The sequence below is a fragment of the Tupaia chinensis genome, unplaced genomic scaffold (genome assembly GCF_000334495.1).
Source record: "Tupaia chinensis unplaced genomic scaffold, TupChi_1.0 Scaffold141538_1, whole genome shotgun sequence".
Lineage (NCBI taxonomy): Eukaryota > Metazoa > Chordata > Mammalia > Scandentia > Tupaiidae > Tupaia > Tupaia belangeri.
Genome location: NW_006201399.1, coordinates 583,842 through 603,506, shown reverse-complemented (window position 1 = coordinate 603,506; position 19,665 = coordinate 583,842). Strand labels below are relative to the sequence as shown.

Below are 19,665 nucleotides of genomic sequence, written 5' to 3'. Positions count from 1 at the left end.
GACTTCAGCTCTCCTTCGTCCTTCCGTTCGACCCACAATCCCTAGTGTTTGCAGGTGTTGCTCAAGAAGTCTACTTCAAACACTGACCCTCGGCTCCCACCGGCCGCGGCAGAGCTGCCAGTGTACCGCCGCTCCACGCAGGTAAACTTCGGAATAAGTTACCTGCACTTGGAGAAGGGCCTTACCTGAGCGCGCCTCTGCCAATGGCAGGTCACGCAGCTCACCTGAGGGAGCGCTGCAGCCAATCACCGTGCAGCTCGTCCCTCGGGCTTGTACCCTTTAGTGAAAGAATTCAGCTCCTTGCGAGAAAGTTACCTGTGGCCGCCCAAGTCCGCCACTTTCTGCTCTGTGTCTGCCCATTGCCACGATCCAGGAGGACTCCGCGCCGCCCCGCTGCCTCCGAGCTCGGGCCCCATGTGAGGGGCCCCCCCTTATCCCACCTTTCCGGCTAGGTGAGGGCGCGAGCGGGCGAGCGAGCGAGAGTGGTGAGGGGGGACGGAAAAGCAGAATTACCTGTAGCTCTTGTTCTGCCATCTCGGGCGCTCTCACACACCTTCACCTGCACAGACTTGAAAGTCCAGTTTCACCAGAGGCTGAGGCTCCAGGAAAAGGGGAGCGAGTTCATTGGATCAAACATGTCACAAGAGTCGGACAAGTAAGTGGATCACACGCGCCGGCTGCTGCTACTACCACTTTGGGCTGATGGCAACTGGTTTGTTATTTTTTTTTTTTTTTAAGTTGCTATTGTTGGTATTTTTTTTTCTTTCTTTTTTTCTTTTTCTTTTTGGTGACTCCAAACTTTTCCGGATTATGTTTCTTCCCTGATTAAGGGGAGAACCCCTGCAAGAATGTGAACGTTTAATACCCCCTTTGGGCCTTGATAGTAAAAGTAGGTTTTCCTTTTTGCTTCCTCACTCCCTTACGAATGGTCTCAGCTCCCGCTCCCCCGACGCTGCCTGGCTATGGACCGAGGTTTTGGTGGATGGGGGCGGGAGGCCTGTTGTCCCTCTCCTTTAGTTGCACCCACCGCTCCAGGCTTCTAGGGCTCTGTGGAAGCTCAGCTACGTTCCTTCGATGTGTCCAAAGGGCCTGCTGGAAAAGCGGGTCTTGGTCGCTTTTGTGTGAACGCAACAAAGAGCTTTCAGAGAGAAGCAGAAACGGCCATCTTCCCGCACTGGGGCAGGACAGTGTGCGTGTGTGCGCGCCCGCCCGTGTGCCCCAGACTGGGGTCAGGCTGGGAGGCCAGATCGCGGGGTCCACAGCGTCTCCCCACTTCCCGCACCGGCACCCCCATCCTTCCTCCGCTCCCGCCTGCATTGTTGGGCCACCCTACTCAGATAACCTCAGGAAAGGCCTTTCAGAAATGGGGGGAACTGATTGGAGGCCCCGAGTCAGCGTCCCAGCGGGACGGAAAGGGGCGCCTGCCACAGAGCAATCCCGGCGCCCCGAAGTCGACTGCACGCCCCTCTGAGCCCGCAGCTCCCGGCGGGCCCGGGCGCTGCACGGAGGCCGCCGCCTCGGGCGTGGCGGGTGGCCATGCGTGGATCGCTCTGGGTCTTCTTGGGTGTGTGTGGGGGTCTAGATGGAAAATCAGGGAACTTGGGGCAGCAGGAACTCGAGACCCCGCGTCCTTCCCGTCGCGGCCTGAGCCGTGGGTCGCGGCCGGGCCCTCGCCTTCGCGGCGGCTTTGTGCGAGCCGGGGGAGGTGGGGCCGAGGGCGGGAGCGGGAGGGAGCCGGAGGTGGGTCCCGCGGCCTTTCTTGGGATTCGGTGGCGACACTCCCTTCCCCCTCTCGGGCGCGTCCTGGCTGGGAAGTCCTATTGGAAGTGCGTAGGGCCGCCCTTTTGCTTTCTCTGGGAACCCTACGCTGGCGGTGTGGCCACCCCAAAGAGATTTTCCTGGGGCCGGGCGCGCGAGGCCGCGGGAGAGGCGTCTTCCCTGGAGAGGTGGCAATTTGAGGGACCCTGAAGGAGGAGCAAGAAGGCCCTGAGGACCTATAGAGGGAATCATCCTCAAAATTAAATAACATTTGCTGTGATGTGTTAACAGAAAACAAAAAACTAGCAGACAGCAGTAGTATTTTAGCCACCGATGAAGACTTAGCTGTGTACTGTTAACACATACAGGAGCGGAAGAGCTATTTACTTACAAGCACGGGAAGGGGTAACCGGTAGGGATGGGAAAGCATACCATTAGGTGAGAGTCCCACCCCACCCCAAAGTCTCTCGGTAGTCTTGAGAAATCACTGCCCGAGTTTGAAAACTTCACTAGCCCACCGCCCAGAGGATAGAAGGTGTCGTTTTTGTTTTGGGGTTGTTTTGATCTTCGCATCAAACATGGTTGCAAGTCTAGTTTAATCAGACAATTCACTTTAACGTTTAATTTGCTTCGTTGTGTGATAATATGTGAGCGGAATTCAGAATGAAAAGGATTGATTCTCGGCCTTTTGACTAAGATCATGCGTGCAGTAAAAATGGATGCTTTTTTTATCTTAACCAGTTATACTTAGCAGCAATAAAGACAATTTGTTTACTACTGAAAATAAGTACTGAGCACCAGCCATCTGGTTTCACTACATGCATTGCCTAGTTTTTATGTGTAATAACTATCTGGGATTACCTATACTTAAATGTAATGAAAGTAGCTTTTTTCTAGTAACGGGTTCCGAGATTTAATTTTGCGTTCTGGGAAAAGTAATAGGAACAATATTGCAAAGAGACACAGTTGAATTCAGTTTGCCTCTTTCTGCTTGGACTGTTGAGAAACCTCCATCAGCCATGACTTCTGGATCAGTTTTGGGAATTCAAGCCTAGTTTTCTTAAAGTTCTTATTCTAATGGGGGCCTGGCCCAGGTGGATCCAGGCTTTGTGGCTCTGAAGCTTATGTGTGTGTGTTAGATGGGGTAGGGACTCTGAAAAAGGAACCCCTAAGCATCTTGTTGTGGCTTCTTCACCTGAGCAAGTGGGGAACCCTGCATCTTGAGCTTTATCAACATCATGGTAATTCTACTCTGGGAGGCCTGCGTATATTTTCTTGAAATAACCTAGAAGAATACACACTGAGGATTTCCCCATAATTCCTTTAGGATTTAGGTAATCTTTTGGATAGCATAGGGAGATACTTCTGATTAGCAATTCTGAACTGATGTAACATCTTTTTTATGGTGTGGACTTTTCAGATGGAAACGTTCTGCTTTTTATGTTCTGTACTGTTGATGTTATCACTAAAACCATTTTTTAGGACATTTTGTCTTTGTACATATTTAAAATTCTCTATGTCTATTTTAAGTTTTATGAAGATTTATGATCTTTGTCAACTAGTATAAGCAAGACAATGATATATTAAACTCTTATATTACTGCCAAAATATATAACATGCATCCAGAGAATATATAAATACACATGTAATATTTGATTTGTTTCTCACAGGTAGTTTTCATTAGGTAAATATGTTTTCTGATTACCTATTATATGCAACTCCTTCAGATAGGCATTATAAGAGAGTACAAAGTGTATGTATGGCCATATCTTTAAGCAGCTTACATTGTAATGGAAGTTAAAACATAAGCAGATATAAATTTAATTAAGGCAACACCTGGCAAGTACTTAGAAGTTACAAAAAAAACTGAAAAAATTGAAAAATATAATATAGCTTGCATGAGGTACCTGCTTCTCTCTACCCATCTCATTTTTGCCTAGGACAATTATATTTTAGTAAGTTTTTTTGTGTTTTATTGTAAGGAGTCCTGTCATCATTCAGAAAATGCTCAAAGTTATAGATATCTTACATGGATAACCTTCCAAGTAATGGGATGACTATATATTTTGATTAAGTTCCTATTCTTTTTATTTTTTTAATTGGCCATAGGGTGCATGCATTCACTAGAGAAAGAAAGAGACAGAGATAAAGAGACAGAGAAAGAGGAAGAGGGAGGAAACACTCCCCATGGGGAATGACCTCATTGCAGTCCTTTTTCCTTTCCTCGATATCTCCCTCCTTTTTGGTTTATGGGTGCACACATGCACCAAGTGTGTTTTTCAAGCCGTAAGGTCTGGGACTTGAACCCTGTGGTCAACCATGTGGGATACAGTGCACATAACCACCAGGTCATAGACTGGCCAAACTGCCTACTCTTTGGTTCTACAAATGCAAATATAAAATATTTTTTATGATTGCAAATGGCAAGAGTTCCTCATATCCTCCTCAAACCAATCCAAATGCAAGTTGAGTATCCCTTATCTGAAATGCTTGAGACCAGAAGCATTTCTGACTTAGGTTTTTCAGATTTTGAATATTTGAATATACATAATGAGAAATCTTGTGGATAGGGCTCAAGTCTAAATGAGAAATTATTTTGTGTTTTATATACACTATAGCACGTAGCCTGAAGGTAATGTTCCATAATAGTTTTGTATTGCAGTGTTCTGACTGTGACATATCGCAGGAGGTTAGGTCTGGAATTTTCCACTTGTGGCATCATGTCAATGCTCAAAAAGTTGTAGATTTTGGAGCATTTCAGAGTTTGGATTTTTGAATTAGGGATGATCAACCCATACCCTTTTTTTTTTTTTTTTCCTTTCTCTCCTTCTCTTTTTCTTTTCCTTCCATGAACTAGAGACAAATAGCACCCCAATAGGATTTTTTAAAAAAGAATTATTTATTTATTCAATTCCATTTGTTATTATTATTTTTCAATTTGATCAGAGAGAGACAGAGAGAAAGAGAGAGAGAGAGAGAGAAAGGAAAGAGAGAAAGCAAGCTGCCAGGTCCAGGACTCGAACCATGGTCAGACATGTGAGAATCCAGTGCTAGCCACCATGTCATCTGCCAGCCCCAGGAATTTTTTTTTTTTAATTTTCCAGAGGGCATGTGTATTTGCTGGGGGCCAGGGGTAGGAGAGTAATCCCCATCTATGGGAGATGGCCACATTTCTGCCATCCCTTCTCCTCTATCTCCCTCCTTTTAGGATTTTGGGCACACACATACATGCACCCAGTGTGTTTATCAAGCAGCTGGGTCCAAGACATGAACCACATAGTCAGCCTTGTGGGATTTAGCTGCCTTAACCACTACATCACAAACTGATCCCCCAATAGGCTCTTGATGCTGTGACTCACCCCAGTTCCTGCTAGCCATTGGTCATAGGCATGTATGCCCAGCATACTCAATGATGTCTTCAGACACCAACCCATAACCTTCCCATGTAGGTCAATCTTGCAGAGCATCACATTTTACTACTGCACCACTGAACACTCCCCACAAATATATCTTAATGCCACTATGTACTGGGCATCAAGCTTGACACTGAAATTCACACCATGGTACTTACTTCCAGTGTGCGTGTGTGTGTGTGGGGTGGGGTGGGGTGTGTGTGTGTGTGTGTGTGTGTGTGTGTGAGGGGGGCAGACAATAAATGAACCAAGACCTAAACCTCTAATAATAAAGTGATGATAAGTGCTATGAAGAAAAGCAAAGCAGACTAAAGGGATTGAAAGTAGTGAAGAGTTATTTTCTATCATGTGGTGGTCAGGAACAGCCTCTCTGATAAGATGGCTGAGGACAGACTGGAAGGATGTGGAGGATGGAGCACTGAAGAAACCTGGGGTAAAAGTATCACAGGTAGACAGGAAGAGCGAGTGCAAGTGCCCTAAGGTGAGAGTGTGCTTAGCATGTTCTAGATACGGAAAGGAGCCCAATGAGGGTGAATCAGAAGTAGACCTAATGGCATCATTAAGTAAATTTACATAATCATTACTTATTAATCCAGATATTTGCATACCCCAAAATAGATGAAATTATTTTTGAAAATGGTCCTGACAGTCAAGAGGCAGTAATACCCAATGAGTTATAAACGCAGATAATACCATCAGTCTTGTCTCTTTCTCCCAGTATCACCAGTTTACTGGTGAGGGTCTAGTGTACTATTTCCTACTGGATTAAATCCTGGAGGTTCCTTAATGCAGAGATGAATGAATGCACATATACTGGAGGGCCCCCGAGGATTAACACTGAAGAAGAGGGACAAAGTGCAAAGAGGGAAAACGTGTTTGCTCTGACACTCCCATCACCTCCCACCTCCCCAACACTTTTCATTGGACCTTCTCCCTTCAGTGATTATCTCAACTTTTTAATATTAGCCTCTGCAAAATAAAGCGTGCCCTTTCTGTTCTCCTTTTGTTCTCATTCAGTTTCTGCAAATTTGATCCATAAGAAAAGGTGGACTTGTCCACTGTGTTCAGAAGAGAAACACTGCGAAGAGTGCTTTGGTAGTTTTCCATCTTTAAGGAAGTCAACTGATAAAGTTAACTTACCTGAAAAAGAAGAAAATACCAGACAACAACATGAAAATCTGAATTAATACAAAGAAGGTGAAGATAATTATGTACATGCTCGATAATAGAAAAGCCATAGGAATCCTTTAAAGCCCTGTTTTCCAAACTCACTGAGGCACATGGTAAACTACAGATCCCTGAATCCCAACCCAGAGGTATTAAATCAGATTGTCCAGAAGAGGATTCATGGGATCTGCATTTAAACAATGTTCCAGTACATTTTATGGTTGGGTTAATTGAAGAAATACTGCTAAAATGCATACTTACCATTACCTAAAATATGTGATTTTTGTGCAATTTTCCAAATGCATATCTAGTGCTTAAATGAAATGAAACCTGTGGGCTTTTATTTTACTGCTACCTTTGGATGAGAGCTTCTCTATAATTTTAACTTGGATGTAAGAATTCTTACATTTTTCTCTTAGTGTTGTTCATTTTCAGTGTTTTTCGAGCTACCATTACTGGAAGAAAAGTGTCCTTTTGGTAAATCCTGTGTTTTCAGAGCCGCTAAATACCTGATATGAATGATGCCACCCCTGTGGACCTCTGCCAAGCCCATTGCCAAGGGTTAAGCTTGAGTTTCTAACTGGATCCCACTCACCAGAAAGCTGGGTTGGCATTCCGAGCCAACATGGTCTTCTTTAATTTTACATCATAACCCAAGACTAGTATTTATTTTGGGGAGGGGGGTATGGTACTGTCATTTCACTGAATTTAAATTCTATTTTGTAGCACAAAGTCAAAAGATAAAGAGTTCTAATCTGATATTGGTCCTCGGTTAAATGATTTGATAGTTGCTGTTTTATTTCTAGGGCTCATGGTTGCTTTAAGTATTATCCTGATAAGATAGTACTAGACCTCCTGCTTTAAACTGACTAGCAGCGGGCCACCCAATGGGCCCAGTGCCACTTGACTTAAGCAGGATTAGCACTAAGTGCTACAGCAATAAGTGAAGAGCTGTAACTAGCAGGGATTTTTTGCTCTGTAAAGTAAAAAAGATAATTTTGAATAGTGGGCAAGGTATGTCAAACATATAAAGAAATATTTAAACAATAACAACAATACTCAATTAGCCCCAAGAAGTGCTTGTTTGAACTCCATAGATAACATAAGTTAAAAAAAAAAAGTTTTTTGATGTTAGGTTGTTAAACTTTACTTTGTAAAAGGGCCAGCAGGTATGATAGTAGTGAAGGCACTGGATTCCCACGTGGCTGAGGTTTCAAAGATCAGACCCAGTGACTTGAAACTCATGCTGGAGGTGTGTACGTGTGTGCCCAAAATCCTGAGAGGAGAATGGAGGAGAAGGTTGTGGCTGTGTGATTGTCTCCCCTGGAGGGTGATTTCTTACTTTCTCTCTGTCTCTTTCTGGCAAGTGCAGTGCCCTATAAGCAAAAACCTCTACAAATTTTTTTATTTTTTTTTACAATTTGTAAAAAGTCATATATAATTCAGGCAACTGCTTCAGTTCATTTCTGTCTTTGGTCTTAACTGGGCATATGTTTTTGATTAAAAAAAATGAACAAATGAGCAACATGAGAGTGCTTTCCCCCATCCCTACTTTCTCCCTAGTCTGAACTAACATTTTTCTCCTCTTTCTTCCCCTTCCTTGTCTGTGTCTCTAATGCCACTTTCCTACATTTTTCCTTCCTGTCTTACTTGGTGAGAATAGACACAGACACAGCTTCTAGACAGAGACAAATGTGAATCTGATTTTAGGTGTTGCTTTACTTTGTAAATTTCACTGCATTCTTTTAGTTGTTGAACTTAAAGCAGCCCTTCCTTTTTACCTGGCCCAAAAGGTAAGGTGATGGCAGCGATGATGTCACCTATCTAATTTAAGCCAACTAAAGCTTAACGTTGGAAAAATGTTTACATGTTTAGTATAAGAAAAGCTGTTCCCTAAGTTAATTGGAGTCCTCACTCATGATCCCTGGCATTTGCATTAGGGTGCTGACATTCTTTCTTTTCAAAAGATAGTCAGTGACTCCTGCCCAGTTATAAAAACTAGGCCTAACCTGAAACAGAGTAGTGATTGGATTGGCAGCTCTTTCCAGGGAAAAATTCCTTAGCGAGCAGCAACAGGCTGAATAAGAATTTTTTGCTAGGGCCTAGGAGGACTGGCAGGTTGTGGAGTAACACAACACACACAGGGCAGTCACTTGGCTTCACTGGTCTTCACATTTAGGCCTCCAAAGTTTAGATCGACCCTCTTGTCTAGCTGCCTACATATATCTGTATTTTAGCTAAGCCCGTGTGCCTCAAAGTAATTTTGTTTATTTCTTAATTTTACCATTACCAGGAAAGTACACTGTATACTGAAAGTTTCTTAATGGTAAATGTTTTTTTTTTTTTTTTTTAAAGACTGGACTATAATGGGTTAAGTGGGACAGAAGCAATTTCTTTGGGGATCTCCACACCCCATCCCCAGTTACAATGGGAAGAGAGAAATGCTTTAGCTTGATGCAGGTTGTTGAGTAGCAATGATAAATATTTTTATAAAAACAGCACATTTTCTACTTCATACAATACCAATCAATTACATGTTGTAAGAATTCTTGGGAAAGTATTAGGAAAGCTGGTACATTTCAGAGAATTTCAATGTATATTTTGAATTGAGTCATGCTTGTGGAGGTGGCTGGTGCATTTGAATGGGCTTTTAGTAGAAAGCAATCACTGCCCCTTGGGGATGAACTGCTGTATTTTACTTTGTAATGAACATAGCAATGAACTTTGTGGGGAGCACTGAGTTCACATTCACTCCAAGGAAGTGCTTCCTTTACAAGTGTGAATGCAGACACCCTCTGGAGCAGAAAAGGAAAACAAGATGCGTTTGTTGCTTCTTTTTATGTTGGCGTCCACCTTTCATCAGAATCCAAATGTATAAATGTTAAATATAAATACACTGTAAGGGCCAAAATCTCTGTTTTTTAAAGTCATGAATTTAGATCCGAGTTTTAGAAGAGCATAAAGGCTGGTACAAAGGTAAGAGGAATAAAGAAAGAAAAGAAGGAGAGAGCAGGAAGAAACTGTGCTTTAGCGACTACTGAATTGTTAGTGTTTTCTCTCAAAAGTGTGAGTTGCTGGGTTTTTCCAAGCTGGAGCTTCAGTAGAATGGCTTTGGGCCATTTGGCCTCTTGGAGAATTTTTCCCCCCCCCTTCTTTCTTTTATTTTCTTCTTCTTCGTCTTCGTCTTCGTTTTCGTCTTTGTCTTCGTCTTTGTCTTCATCTTCGTCTTCTTTTTTATATTCAATCACTGTACATCTTTACAGCATGCAAAATGGATTTTCCCAGCATGAATACACTATTAGTCCAGTCTGAGATATTACCATATACATTATCAACAGATAACTTTACATTTTTGTGTTTGTTAAATGTTTTGCTTCTTTTTGTTCTCCTTGATTCCCTCCCTCCATCCACCCCCATCCCCATCCTCATTGTTTACTCTCTTCCTACACTGTCTCTATTATCTATAGTTTCTCTCCATGCCTTTATACCTTCAATCTTTCAGTTTCCACCATAGAGTGCATATATTAAGTGGGGACATACAATGCTTCTCTTTCATAGTATAGCTTCACTCAGCTTTAAATCTTCCACATTCATCTACTTTCTAACAATTGCCAGGATCTCATTGTTTTTTTATGGCTGATTAGTATTCTGTAGTGTATATGTGCCACACTTTTTCAATCCATCTGTCCTGAAAAAGAGAATTGGTTTTTATTTTAACTTGAAGCCTAGAATTCCAGAGACAGGATACTTGAGGATCATTCAGAGCATGTGAGTAACTAATTTTGGATTTGGAGCTAAAAGGTGTAGTTGGAGGAGGAAAGTGTCTTATGTCTCTCTCTGACATGCTGGGATTTAAAGTGTGAGTTGAAAAATATGAAGTATTGATTAGATTGAGAAAAAAACAAGATTTCTTTTTTTCTAGGGAGATAAGGAGCAAGGAGACTAAACATTTACTCCTCCCATATATATTTTTATGATGATTCTTTTTTACTTTATCATTGGCAGGATCTTAGAGCTGTTATGAGAACGTTCACGAATCAGAATTAGTGAGACAAACTTTGCAGCAGCTCTGTGGCACAGAATCTAACACTGAAATGACTAAATGCTATTAATGAACAAATTCGAAAAGTGCACTTCAATGGAACATTAAATTTCTCCCTGACACTATGGTGTAATAAAGAATTAAAAATGGTATAAACATATTTTAAAGTCATAGTGGTAATTACTAAAAGCAACCAGACACATGACAACTAGGCATTGCTGTAAGTCTATTCTCAAGCTTATGTCGGTGCTCTGTGTTCTGAGAAACTTTCTAGTTAAAAACTAGGGAAATGATCTCTAAAAGTCCAGTCTTTATTTCTTAAAACATGCACTTGTGGGGACCAGCAGATGGTCTAATGGATACATCGCTGGACTGATACGTTGTTGACTGTGGTTCGGATCCTGGACCTGGAGGCCTAAAACACACTGGGCATGTGTGCATGTGTGCCTAAAATTCCGAGAATGGAGGAGAGATTGCAGTATGGCCATCCTTCCTGCTACGGGAGTGATTTCTCACTTAAAGTAAACTTTCCTTTCCACATTTACCCCAAATCATTGTTTTTGGTTCTCAGTTCAGTGAGCCCCATAATATAAATGTTTTCTGGACTTCTTGGATCTAACTTTTCAAAGAAACAAGGAACAAAGGTAGCATTTTGCCTCATTCTTGTGTTGCCAATAAGATAATTACTGTAAGTAAGATTAGCAGATTCTTTTTTATTTTTCATATGTAACATGGAATTGAACTAAATGATCTCTGAGGATAATCACCTGTTCCAATATTTTGAGTCTCCTTTTCTCCCTTCAGAGGGATCTCAGCTGGTGGTAGCAGGCACTGTGGAAACTGTCTCTGCTCCCAAGCCCCCCACCCCATTTACCAGAATCAAAGGTGATTTGAGTCAGACTACAAAGAAACAGGCCTTTGGCAAGGAGTTGGAATTCTGAGGGCCACACAGAATTTATAAGGTGGCGAGGAGGGAAGTGGATGATTTTTAACAGAGCACTCCTGCACAGCCTGGCTGGGCTGGTAGATAAATGATACAAGGACATCTGATAAAAGGGGCTGGCAGGTACTCTGAGAACTATTTCCTAGGAAGAGAGCCCAGGAAGTGGTTTTCCTTTTTTTTTTTTAAATAGATTTATTTTACTTAACTTTATTTATTTGACCAGAGAGGGAGGGAGGGAGAGAGAGAGAGAGAGAGAGAGAAAGTGAGAAAGTGAGAAAGTGAGAAAGCAAGCCATCAGGTCTGGGACTCAAGCTGTGGTCAGCTATGTGGGAGTCCTGCACCCTTAACCACCACACCACCTGCCTGCCCCAGAAGTGGTTTTCTTTAGTTGGACTCATGGAGTGAGAGTGAGGCAATATCGGGATGAATGGAACTTTGAACAAGATGTAGTAAGATGAAACCCTTAAAATAGATGAAAGGGATGATCGCTTTCTCCTCCTGCTCCTTTTCCTGCTCCCCTCCTTTTTCTTCTTTTCCTTTTTTCCTTTTCACTCTGGTTGAATTTAAATAAATAAAGTTAAATAAAAATAAAGAGAGATTTTTGCTATAGGGCATATGTGCTCACTGGAGAGACAGAGAGACAGAACATGAGAAATCACTCCCAGTGGGGGATGGCCACACCACAATCCCTTCTCCTCCATTCTCCTTTTGGGATCTTGTATGCACATGTGCCCAGCATGAGTTTTAAGCCACTGGGTCTAGGACTTAAACCATGGTTGACTATGTGGGAGTCCAGCAACATAAACATTATGCTATCTGCTGGTCCCTTGTCCTTTCTTTTAATGAAATGTAATTCAGGGACACCCATTGTCACAAAATATTGCCAAGCTAGTAGTCTAGTAAGTGCTTGGGAAAGGCATTAAGTAACATAAGGCTAAAGATAGTAGCTGCTAGGGGTTGGCAGGTGGCAGAATGGTTAAGGTGCTGCACTCCCACATGGCTGACCACAATTCGAGTCCCAGACCTGGTGGCTTAAAACTAAATCCTGAGAGGAGAATGGAGGAGAAGGGGTTGCAGTGTAGCCATCTCTCCTGGGGGGTGATTTCTCATTTTCTGTCACTCTCTGTGTCTTCAGCGAGGGCACAAGGGCATGTGCCCTATAGCAAAAACTTACCTTGAAATAAAATAGTAGTTGCAGTTTGACTTCAATTATAAGGTAATACATTATTTCACTTCAGAGCATGCAATGACCATTCATTTAGGTCAGGGATAGGAATAAACTCTTTCTCTGGTACTCTATCGTGTTAGAGAACCAATAAAAGCCTAAGAAGCCAATTTTCTATGAAGTCCGTAGTCTCATGTTGGGGGAATTTTGATTGGGTCATGAGAGATTTATATTCTCTACAGACCATAATTTTAGCTGCTGTGAAATTTTGGTTTATACTTTAAAAAATATGTATATTAGGCCTAGCCAGTGGCATAGTGGGTAGGGTGACTAGCTCCCAAATTATCAGCTATGCATTTTGAGTCTTGGTCCCAGTGGCTTGAAAAACATAGCAGGCACATGTGAAGTGTGCTCAGAATCCTGAAAGGAGAATGGAGTAGAAAAGATTGTCGCATGGCCATTGCCCCCCATCCCCACCCCTGGGGTGGGGTGCTTTCTCACTTTCTCTCTCTCCTCTCTCTCTCTCATGAGCATATCTGTCCTATAGCAAAAACTTTGGTAAAAAGGGCTGGCAGGTACTCTGAGAACTATTTCCTAGGAAGAGAGCCCAGGAAGTGGTTTTCCTTTTTTTTTTTTAAATAGATTTATTTTACTTAACTTTATTTATTTGACCAGAGAGGGAGGGAGGGAGAGAGAGAGAGAGAGAGAGAGAAAGTGAGAAAGTGAGAAAGTGAGAAAGCAAGCCATCAGGTCTGGGACTCAAGCTGTGGTCAGCTATGTGGGAGTCCTGCACCCTTAACCACCACACCACCTGCCTGCCCCAGAAGTGGTTTTCTTTAGTTGGACTCATGGAGTGAGAGTGAGGCAATATCGGGATGAATGGAACTTTGAACAAGATGTAGTAAGATGAAACCCTTAAAATAGATGAAAGGGATGATCGCTTTCTCCTCCTGCTCCTTTTCCTGCTCCCCTCCTTTTTCTTCTTTTCCTTTTTTCCTTTTCACTCTCTCCCTTTACCTACTTGTTTTTTCTCTCTCTCTCTTTTTTTTTTCAAAGAGAGATTTTTGCTATAGGGCATATGTGCTCACTGGAGAGACAGAGAGACAGAACATGAGAAATCACTCCCAGTGGGGGATGGCCACACCACAATCCCTTCTCCTCCATTCTCCTTTTGGGATCTTGTATGCACATGTGCCCAGCATGAGTTTTAAGCCACTGGGTCTAGGACTTAAACCATGGTTGACTATGTGGGAGTCCAGCAACATAAACATTATGCTATCTGCTGGTCCCTTGTCCTTTCTTTTAATGAAATGTAATTCAGGGACACCCATTGTCACAAAATATTGCCAAGCTAGTAGTCTAGTAAGTGCTTGGGAAAGGCATTAAGTAACATAAGGCTAAAGATAGTAGCTGCTAGGGGTTGGCAGGTGGCAGAATGGTTAAGGTGCTGCACTCCCACATGGCTGACCACAATTCGAGTCCCAGACCTGGTGGCTTAAAACTAAATCCTGAGAGGAGAATGGAGGAGAAGGGGTTGCAGTGTAGCCATCTCTCCTGGGGGGTGATTTCTCATTTTCTGTCACTCTCTGTGTCTTCAGCGAGGGCACAAGGGCATGTGCCCTATAGCAAAAACTTACCTTGAAATAAAATAGTAGTTGCAGTTTGACTTCAATTATAAGGTAATACATTATTTCACTTCAGAGCATGCAATGACCATTCATTTAGGTCAGGGATAGGAATAAACTCTTTCTCTGGTACTCTATCGTGTTAGAGAACCAATAAAAGCCTAAGAAGCCAATTTTCTATGAAGTCCGTAGTCTCATGTTGGGGGAATTTTGATTGGGTCATGAGAGATTTATATTCTCTACAGACCATAATTTTAGCTGCTGTGAAATTTTGGTTTATACTTTAAAAAATATGTATATTAGGCCTAGCCAGTGGCATAGTGGGTAGGGTGACTAGCTCCCAAATTATCAGCTATGCATTTTGAGTCTTGGTCCCAGTGGCTTGAAAAACATAGCAGGCACATGTGAAGTGTGCTCAGAATCCTGAAAGGAGAATGGAGTAGAAAAGATTGTCGCATGGCCATTGCCCCCCATCCCCACCCCTGGGGTGGGGTGCTTTCTCACTTTCTCTCTCTCCTCTCTCTCTCTCATGAGCATATCTGTCCTATAGCAAAAACTTTTTAAAAAAGAAAAAAAAGTATATCTTACATATTTAAAAAAATATTTTTAAAAAGGACAAATGTCTTAATAGATATATGGTCAAAAGGCATGAGCAAACAATTCACAAAAGCTATGGAAGTGGCTAATAAACACATAATAATGCTTAGCTTTATTAATAATCCAAGAAACACAGATTCTGTAACAGGAATGTTCCAAATTTTCCTGTCAAATTGGCCAAGATTAACGATAGCGGGCTTGTAAAATACATTTTTGGAATATAAATTATTAAAAACTTCCTGGCAGCTGGGTGAAACTGATTGAAATGGGTCTACCGTTGACACCTGAATTCTAGTTTCAAGGATTTATCTTCAGGAAATAAATCAAGGGTCTTAAATGCAGCATTATTTTTTGAAGTGAAAAACCAGAAAAGTTCTAGAAGAATACTAGCTATAGAAGGCTGGTTTAGTAAATCACAGTTCAGTGAAATGACAGGATACTGTGCAAGCATTGTAAGCCACACTATGTTACGTAGCTATTATGGAAAAATAGTTAATGACAGAAGGAATGTTTATGATGTATTTTACTAGAATGTTTAGAATGTTTATAGGTATATAAAATAAAGAAGAAATCAGAATTTAAAAAAATGCAAGGTTAATTGTGGTTTGCTACCGGGTGAAGAGAATGTAGGTTCTTTGGTCTCTTATTTGTGCTTCTCTCTGTTTTCCCAGTTTGCTGAAGCGAGCTTGCACTGCTGTTCTAATTAAGGAGAAATCCTAAAGGTTATTTGTAAAAACAATCATTCTGGCATGAAGAGAGGTAGAAATAACACCACATTCCTCGGTGAAATGGAAAAGCCGTCTGCTTGCTTGCTCCATGTAGAGCTGAGTTGTTTTGCGCACAAGTTCTCGCCTCTCTCCTCTGTAGCTGCTGTAGTCATGTGCTGTGCGGCTGCCCCACGTGCACTGCTATGCCGGTCCTCACGTCTAGATCTCATCAACCCTGTCCTTTTGGAATTACGTATGTGTGAAGTCCAGTTATTAAACCCAATTATTTTCCAAAATAGCACAAGTAAATGTAGGAGTTTCCAGCATTTGTATCATTCGAAACTGGGGAAGAATGACTAAGAACCCAAGACACTCAGTTTATTCCACAGTGTAGGCTGCAGGCGTCTGTGCAGTTTCCCTTGAAAAAAGTTCTCCGTAGGCGAGGCTGCCTTCCATACCATCTCAGACCCCACCTAAATGTTCTTGGGAGACAGTCGTATTGGGCCCAATTAGACTTAATCTTTTCGAGGGCAAGGGAAAGCCTGGAATACAACTTTCTTTAAAAACTAAAAGTAGTCATAGGCAAGATTGAGTTTTTATGATTTTTCAAATAACGATTTGTTTTTTCCATAATGTAGACCTGTTTCTCCCTGGAGGGATGAACTGGTGACTCATCTAACTGCTTCTACAAGCTGGTGCATAGATCATGCCAGACAAGCTTGAGTCTGTTAGTTAAGCTGTATGAGATTGCATCACTAGATTCACTGCAGGCGTCTTTAATGGAAGCTTTGTCGCCAACATGAGCTATTTGCTTATCAACGTACCCAAGGAGCATCCCCAACAGAGAACAAAAAATATGTGATGTGAACTTGTGGGGGGAAACTGGCCATAGAGAACCACTGAAGTTGCCCAAATTATTTGGGAAAAGAAAAAAAAATAAATAAAAGAGACTTAAAAAGAAAAAAAGTGGAAAAAGTAAACTGTGACCAAAACCTAAGCAAGCTTTGACTGTGGAAATTAACACAGAATTTGTGAAGCAGGAACTAGTAGATACACTTTTTGGTTTTGTGCTCAAAAGTGTAATTTGTGAATGTCATCTTCTTTCCTGCTCCTGCCTGCCTCTCCTCTTCCCTTCTTTTCTTTATATTGTGCAGAAATTCGTCAACTTTCAAACACAGTATCTTATAGGAAGGGCCTTCAAAAAGTGCATGGAAAATGCCTACTAGGAAAAACCTATGCATACATTTTAAAATTATTTGCATCCAAAATAAACTTGTACTTTAATTTTTCCACAAACATTTTGAAGTCCCCTCGTATTTTTAAAAACCATTATTTTCTTTGGGTGTTAAAAGTCTACATAAAGGCACACGTCTTTATAGGGCATGTGGGAGAGGACTGAGGGACTGATGTTTGTCTTTTTATCTTGCGTTTATCTTTAATTTTAGTAAATATACTGTAACACGGTTTATTTGATATTCAGTCACATAAACACATTTGCTTTTTGAATTGTCCAAAATCTTGGGACAGAGTTCATTTATCACTCTAGTATCCTGAGATTGAGATGAATTTCAGTAGTAGTTGTATCAGTTTTCTTCCCTTTCCTCCACAAAAGATCTGCATGCTTTTTTTTTTTTTTTTTGTCTTCCTGAAACTTCCCAAGTAATGAAATGCCTGTGTGGTCGAATCCCGGGACACAGTCAAGTTTTTCCACTGCAGCAAATCCACACATGCTTGGCCAGATGAACAGAATTGAACATGCTTTTCAGAGCTTCCAGGGCTAACCAGATTTTATTGTTGTTGCTGTACCAGAAAATACTCAAGTATAGTAGCTGAGAATGCTTTTATGATTCTGAGATTTTTACTGTACTCTGTATTTGATGGATTACTTATAAATCACTGAAGCACTTCTGAGTGACCTCCTTCACGGCTTTGAATGCTGTTACCCAGGCTGACTTTTATTGCAACTGTTTTATGGTACAGTTTTGCATTTGCACGTGTTTTCTTTCTCCCTTTCTTTTTCTTTCTTGCTTTTCTTCTTCTTTTTTTTTTTTTTTTTTAATTTTGTTATTGGGTAGATGTGCTTGCTAGAAAGACAGAGAGTAAGAGAGAAAGTGAAAAAGCACCCCCCAGGAAAGGTGGTCACTCTGCAATCCCTCCTCCATTTCTTTTGAGTGGTTTTTTTTTTTTTTTTTTCACGCACACACATGCACAAATGTCTGGGCGTGTTTTTCAAGTCTCTAGGTCGGGAATTTGAATTGCACGTCAACCATGTGGGATCTAGCTGCCTTCTCTACCATGTTACTAACTGGCCTGTGTTTTCTTCTCCAAGAAACACTTGGGGAATTTTTTTTTTCTGAATATGAAAATAATATATGTTCATAGGAACTAGAGAAAAGTATATAGAAGAAAAATCATTCATAATTCCAGCACTATGTTAATACTCGATGTGTTTTTATTACAGTTTCTAACGTGTATAAGCATATTAAATTTATGTGATTTTAAAAGAGAATGCATATTACAATCCCCTATTTTATTTTTAGTTTTACAGAGGGTACATGCACTTGCCAGAGAGAGAAAACACTCCCCCAATGGGGTGTGGTCATGCCGTAATTTCTTCACTTTTCTCCACCCTTTTTAGACATAGGGCACACATGCACATGCGCCCAGTGTGTTTTTCAAGTCACTAGGACTAGGATTCAAAGTGGTCAGCCATGTGAGACCTAGCTCTTGATGTCAGTGCTTAACCACTGCGCTACATGACTGGCCCTAACTCATTTTTTAAATCATTCATGCTATTCAGCATTTTCCATTTTATACTATATTATTGGCATTTTACCAGCCCCTTAAGTATTCTTCTAAATAGCATTTAAAAATAAAACCATCACCTCCTATTTTTTGTATTTAAGTAGTTATTTTGCCCAATAATAAATCATGTTCATACATAACTCTCCGTATTTTTGGTTATTACTTTAGGATAGGTTTCTGGGAGTATAAGAATGTAAGACAAATATTTTTAGGTCCTTGATATATGAATTGAAATGGCCTCTAGAAAGCTTATAACAATTTATGTTCTTTTAACAGTGTTTGAGAGTGTCTTGCTCACATAATTTCACCAGTAAATGAGAATTATATATTTTTTTCTTTTTTTCTGTTGGAAAGGCAAATCAGAACATGTTTTTGTTTCAGTTTACAGTCTGATGATTAATGAGCTTAAACATTTTCTTAGATTTTTACTTATAATTTTTATTTCTATTTTAGTGACAATCTTGTTTCTATCATGGCCCTGAAGGAGGGCACTGGATTGAGGGGGATTATAGGGACAAGACCCAGCTGTTTGTCCCTCTGGTGACTTTGCAGGGAAAGGACCACCTGCTAATAGCTGTGTCAATGCACCATATGAATTAGTGGGGAACTCTTATTCTTTGCTCAGTAAAACATATTAGAATGCTGATTTTTTTAAATCATTGATTTGTGAGAGCTCTTCACATAACCTAACACTATGAACCCTTTTGTTAAAATTTGGGCTATCAGTTTTCTGAATTTATTAGTTTATTTCATTATTTAAACAATGTTCAGAGGTTTTAAATCTTTTGATGTCAGATACATGATTGCTTTTACATGTGTGAGTACTTTCACATGTTGAAAGTTTGAGATTAACCTTTATAGATTTCAATTTTTTTTAAAGAGAGATTTTTCTACAGAGTGTATGCACTTACTGGACAGACAGACGTAGACAGAAAGCAAGAAATCCTCCCCCGCTTCCCAGGGGGGATAGCCACTCTACAGTCCCTTCTCCGCCATTCTCCTCTCAGGATTTTGGGCACACATGCACACATGACTGGCGTTCCATTTTAAGCTGTCAGGTCCCAGGACTTGCACCACGGTCCACTACATGGGAGTCCTGCAATTACTTCATCTGCTGGTCCCAAAAGAAAGAAACTTTAAAAAAGGAGCTAATTAGGTCACAATTATTAAAATATCAGGAAATAAATTTTTTACCACCCACGGATGTTAACATTGCTAACATTTGTTTTCTTTCTTTGTTTTTTAATTGTGAGAGACTACGTGTGCTTGCCAAAGAGAGACAGAGACATTGAAAGAGAGAGAGAGGGAGAGAGAAAGGACCTTTTCCTCCTTTTCCCCATCCTGTCAGGATTTGGGGCATGCACACACATGTGCCCAGTGTGTTTTTTAAGTGACTGGATTCAGGATTTGAACTGCACAGTCAGCCATCTGGGATGCAGTTTC

At 41.1% G+C, this 19,665-nt stretch overlaps 1 protein-coding gene across 4 annotated transcripts in view; it reads left to right on the top strand.

Annotated features, from left to right (window-relative positions):
* The first annotated feature begins 287 nt into the window (after positions 1–287).
* The window catches only part of GRHL2 (grainyhead like transcription factor 2), a 174,686-nt gene continuing 155,308 nt past the window's right edge, over positions 288–19,665 (top strand). For 3 of the 4 annotated variants that reach the window (XM_027766239.1, XM_027766237.1, XM_027766236.1), the window contains exon 1: positions 288–655. In XM_027766239.1, coding sequence (XP_027622040.1) covers positions 636–655 — 20 coding nt within the window. In that variant the 5' untranslated portion in view covers positions 288–635. The remainder of the gene's footprint in view (positions 656–19,665) is intronic. The other variant, XM_027766238.1, reaches the window with a different exon arrangement.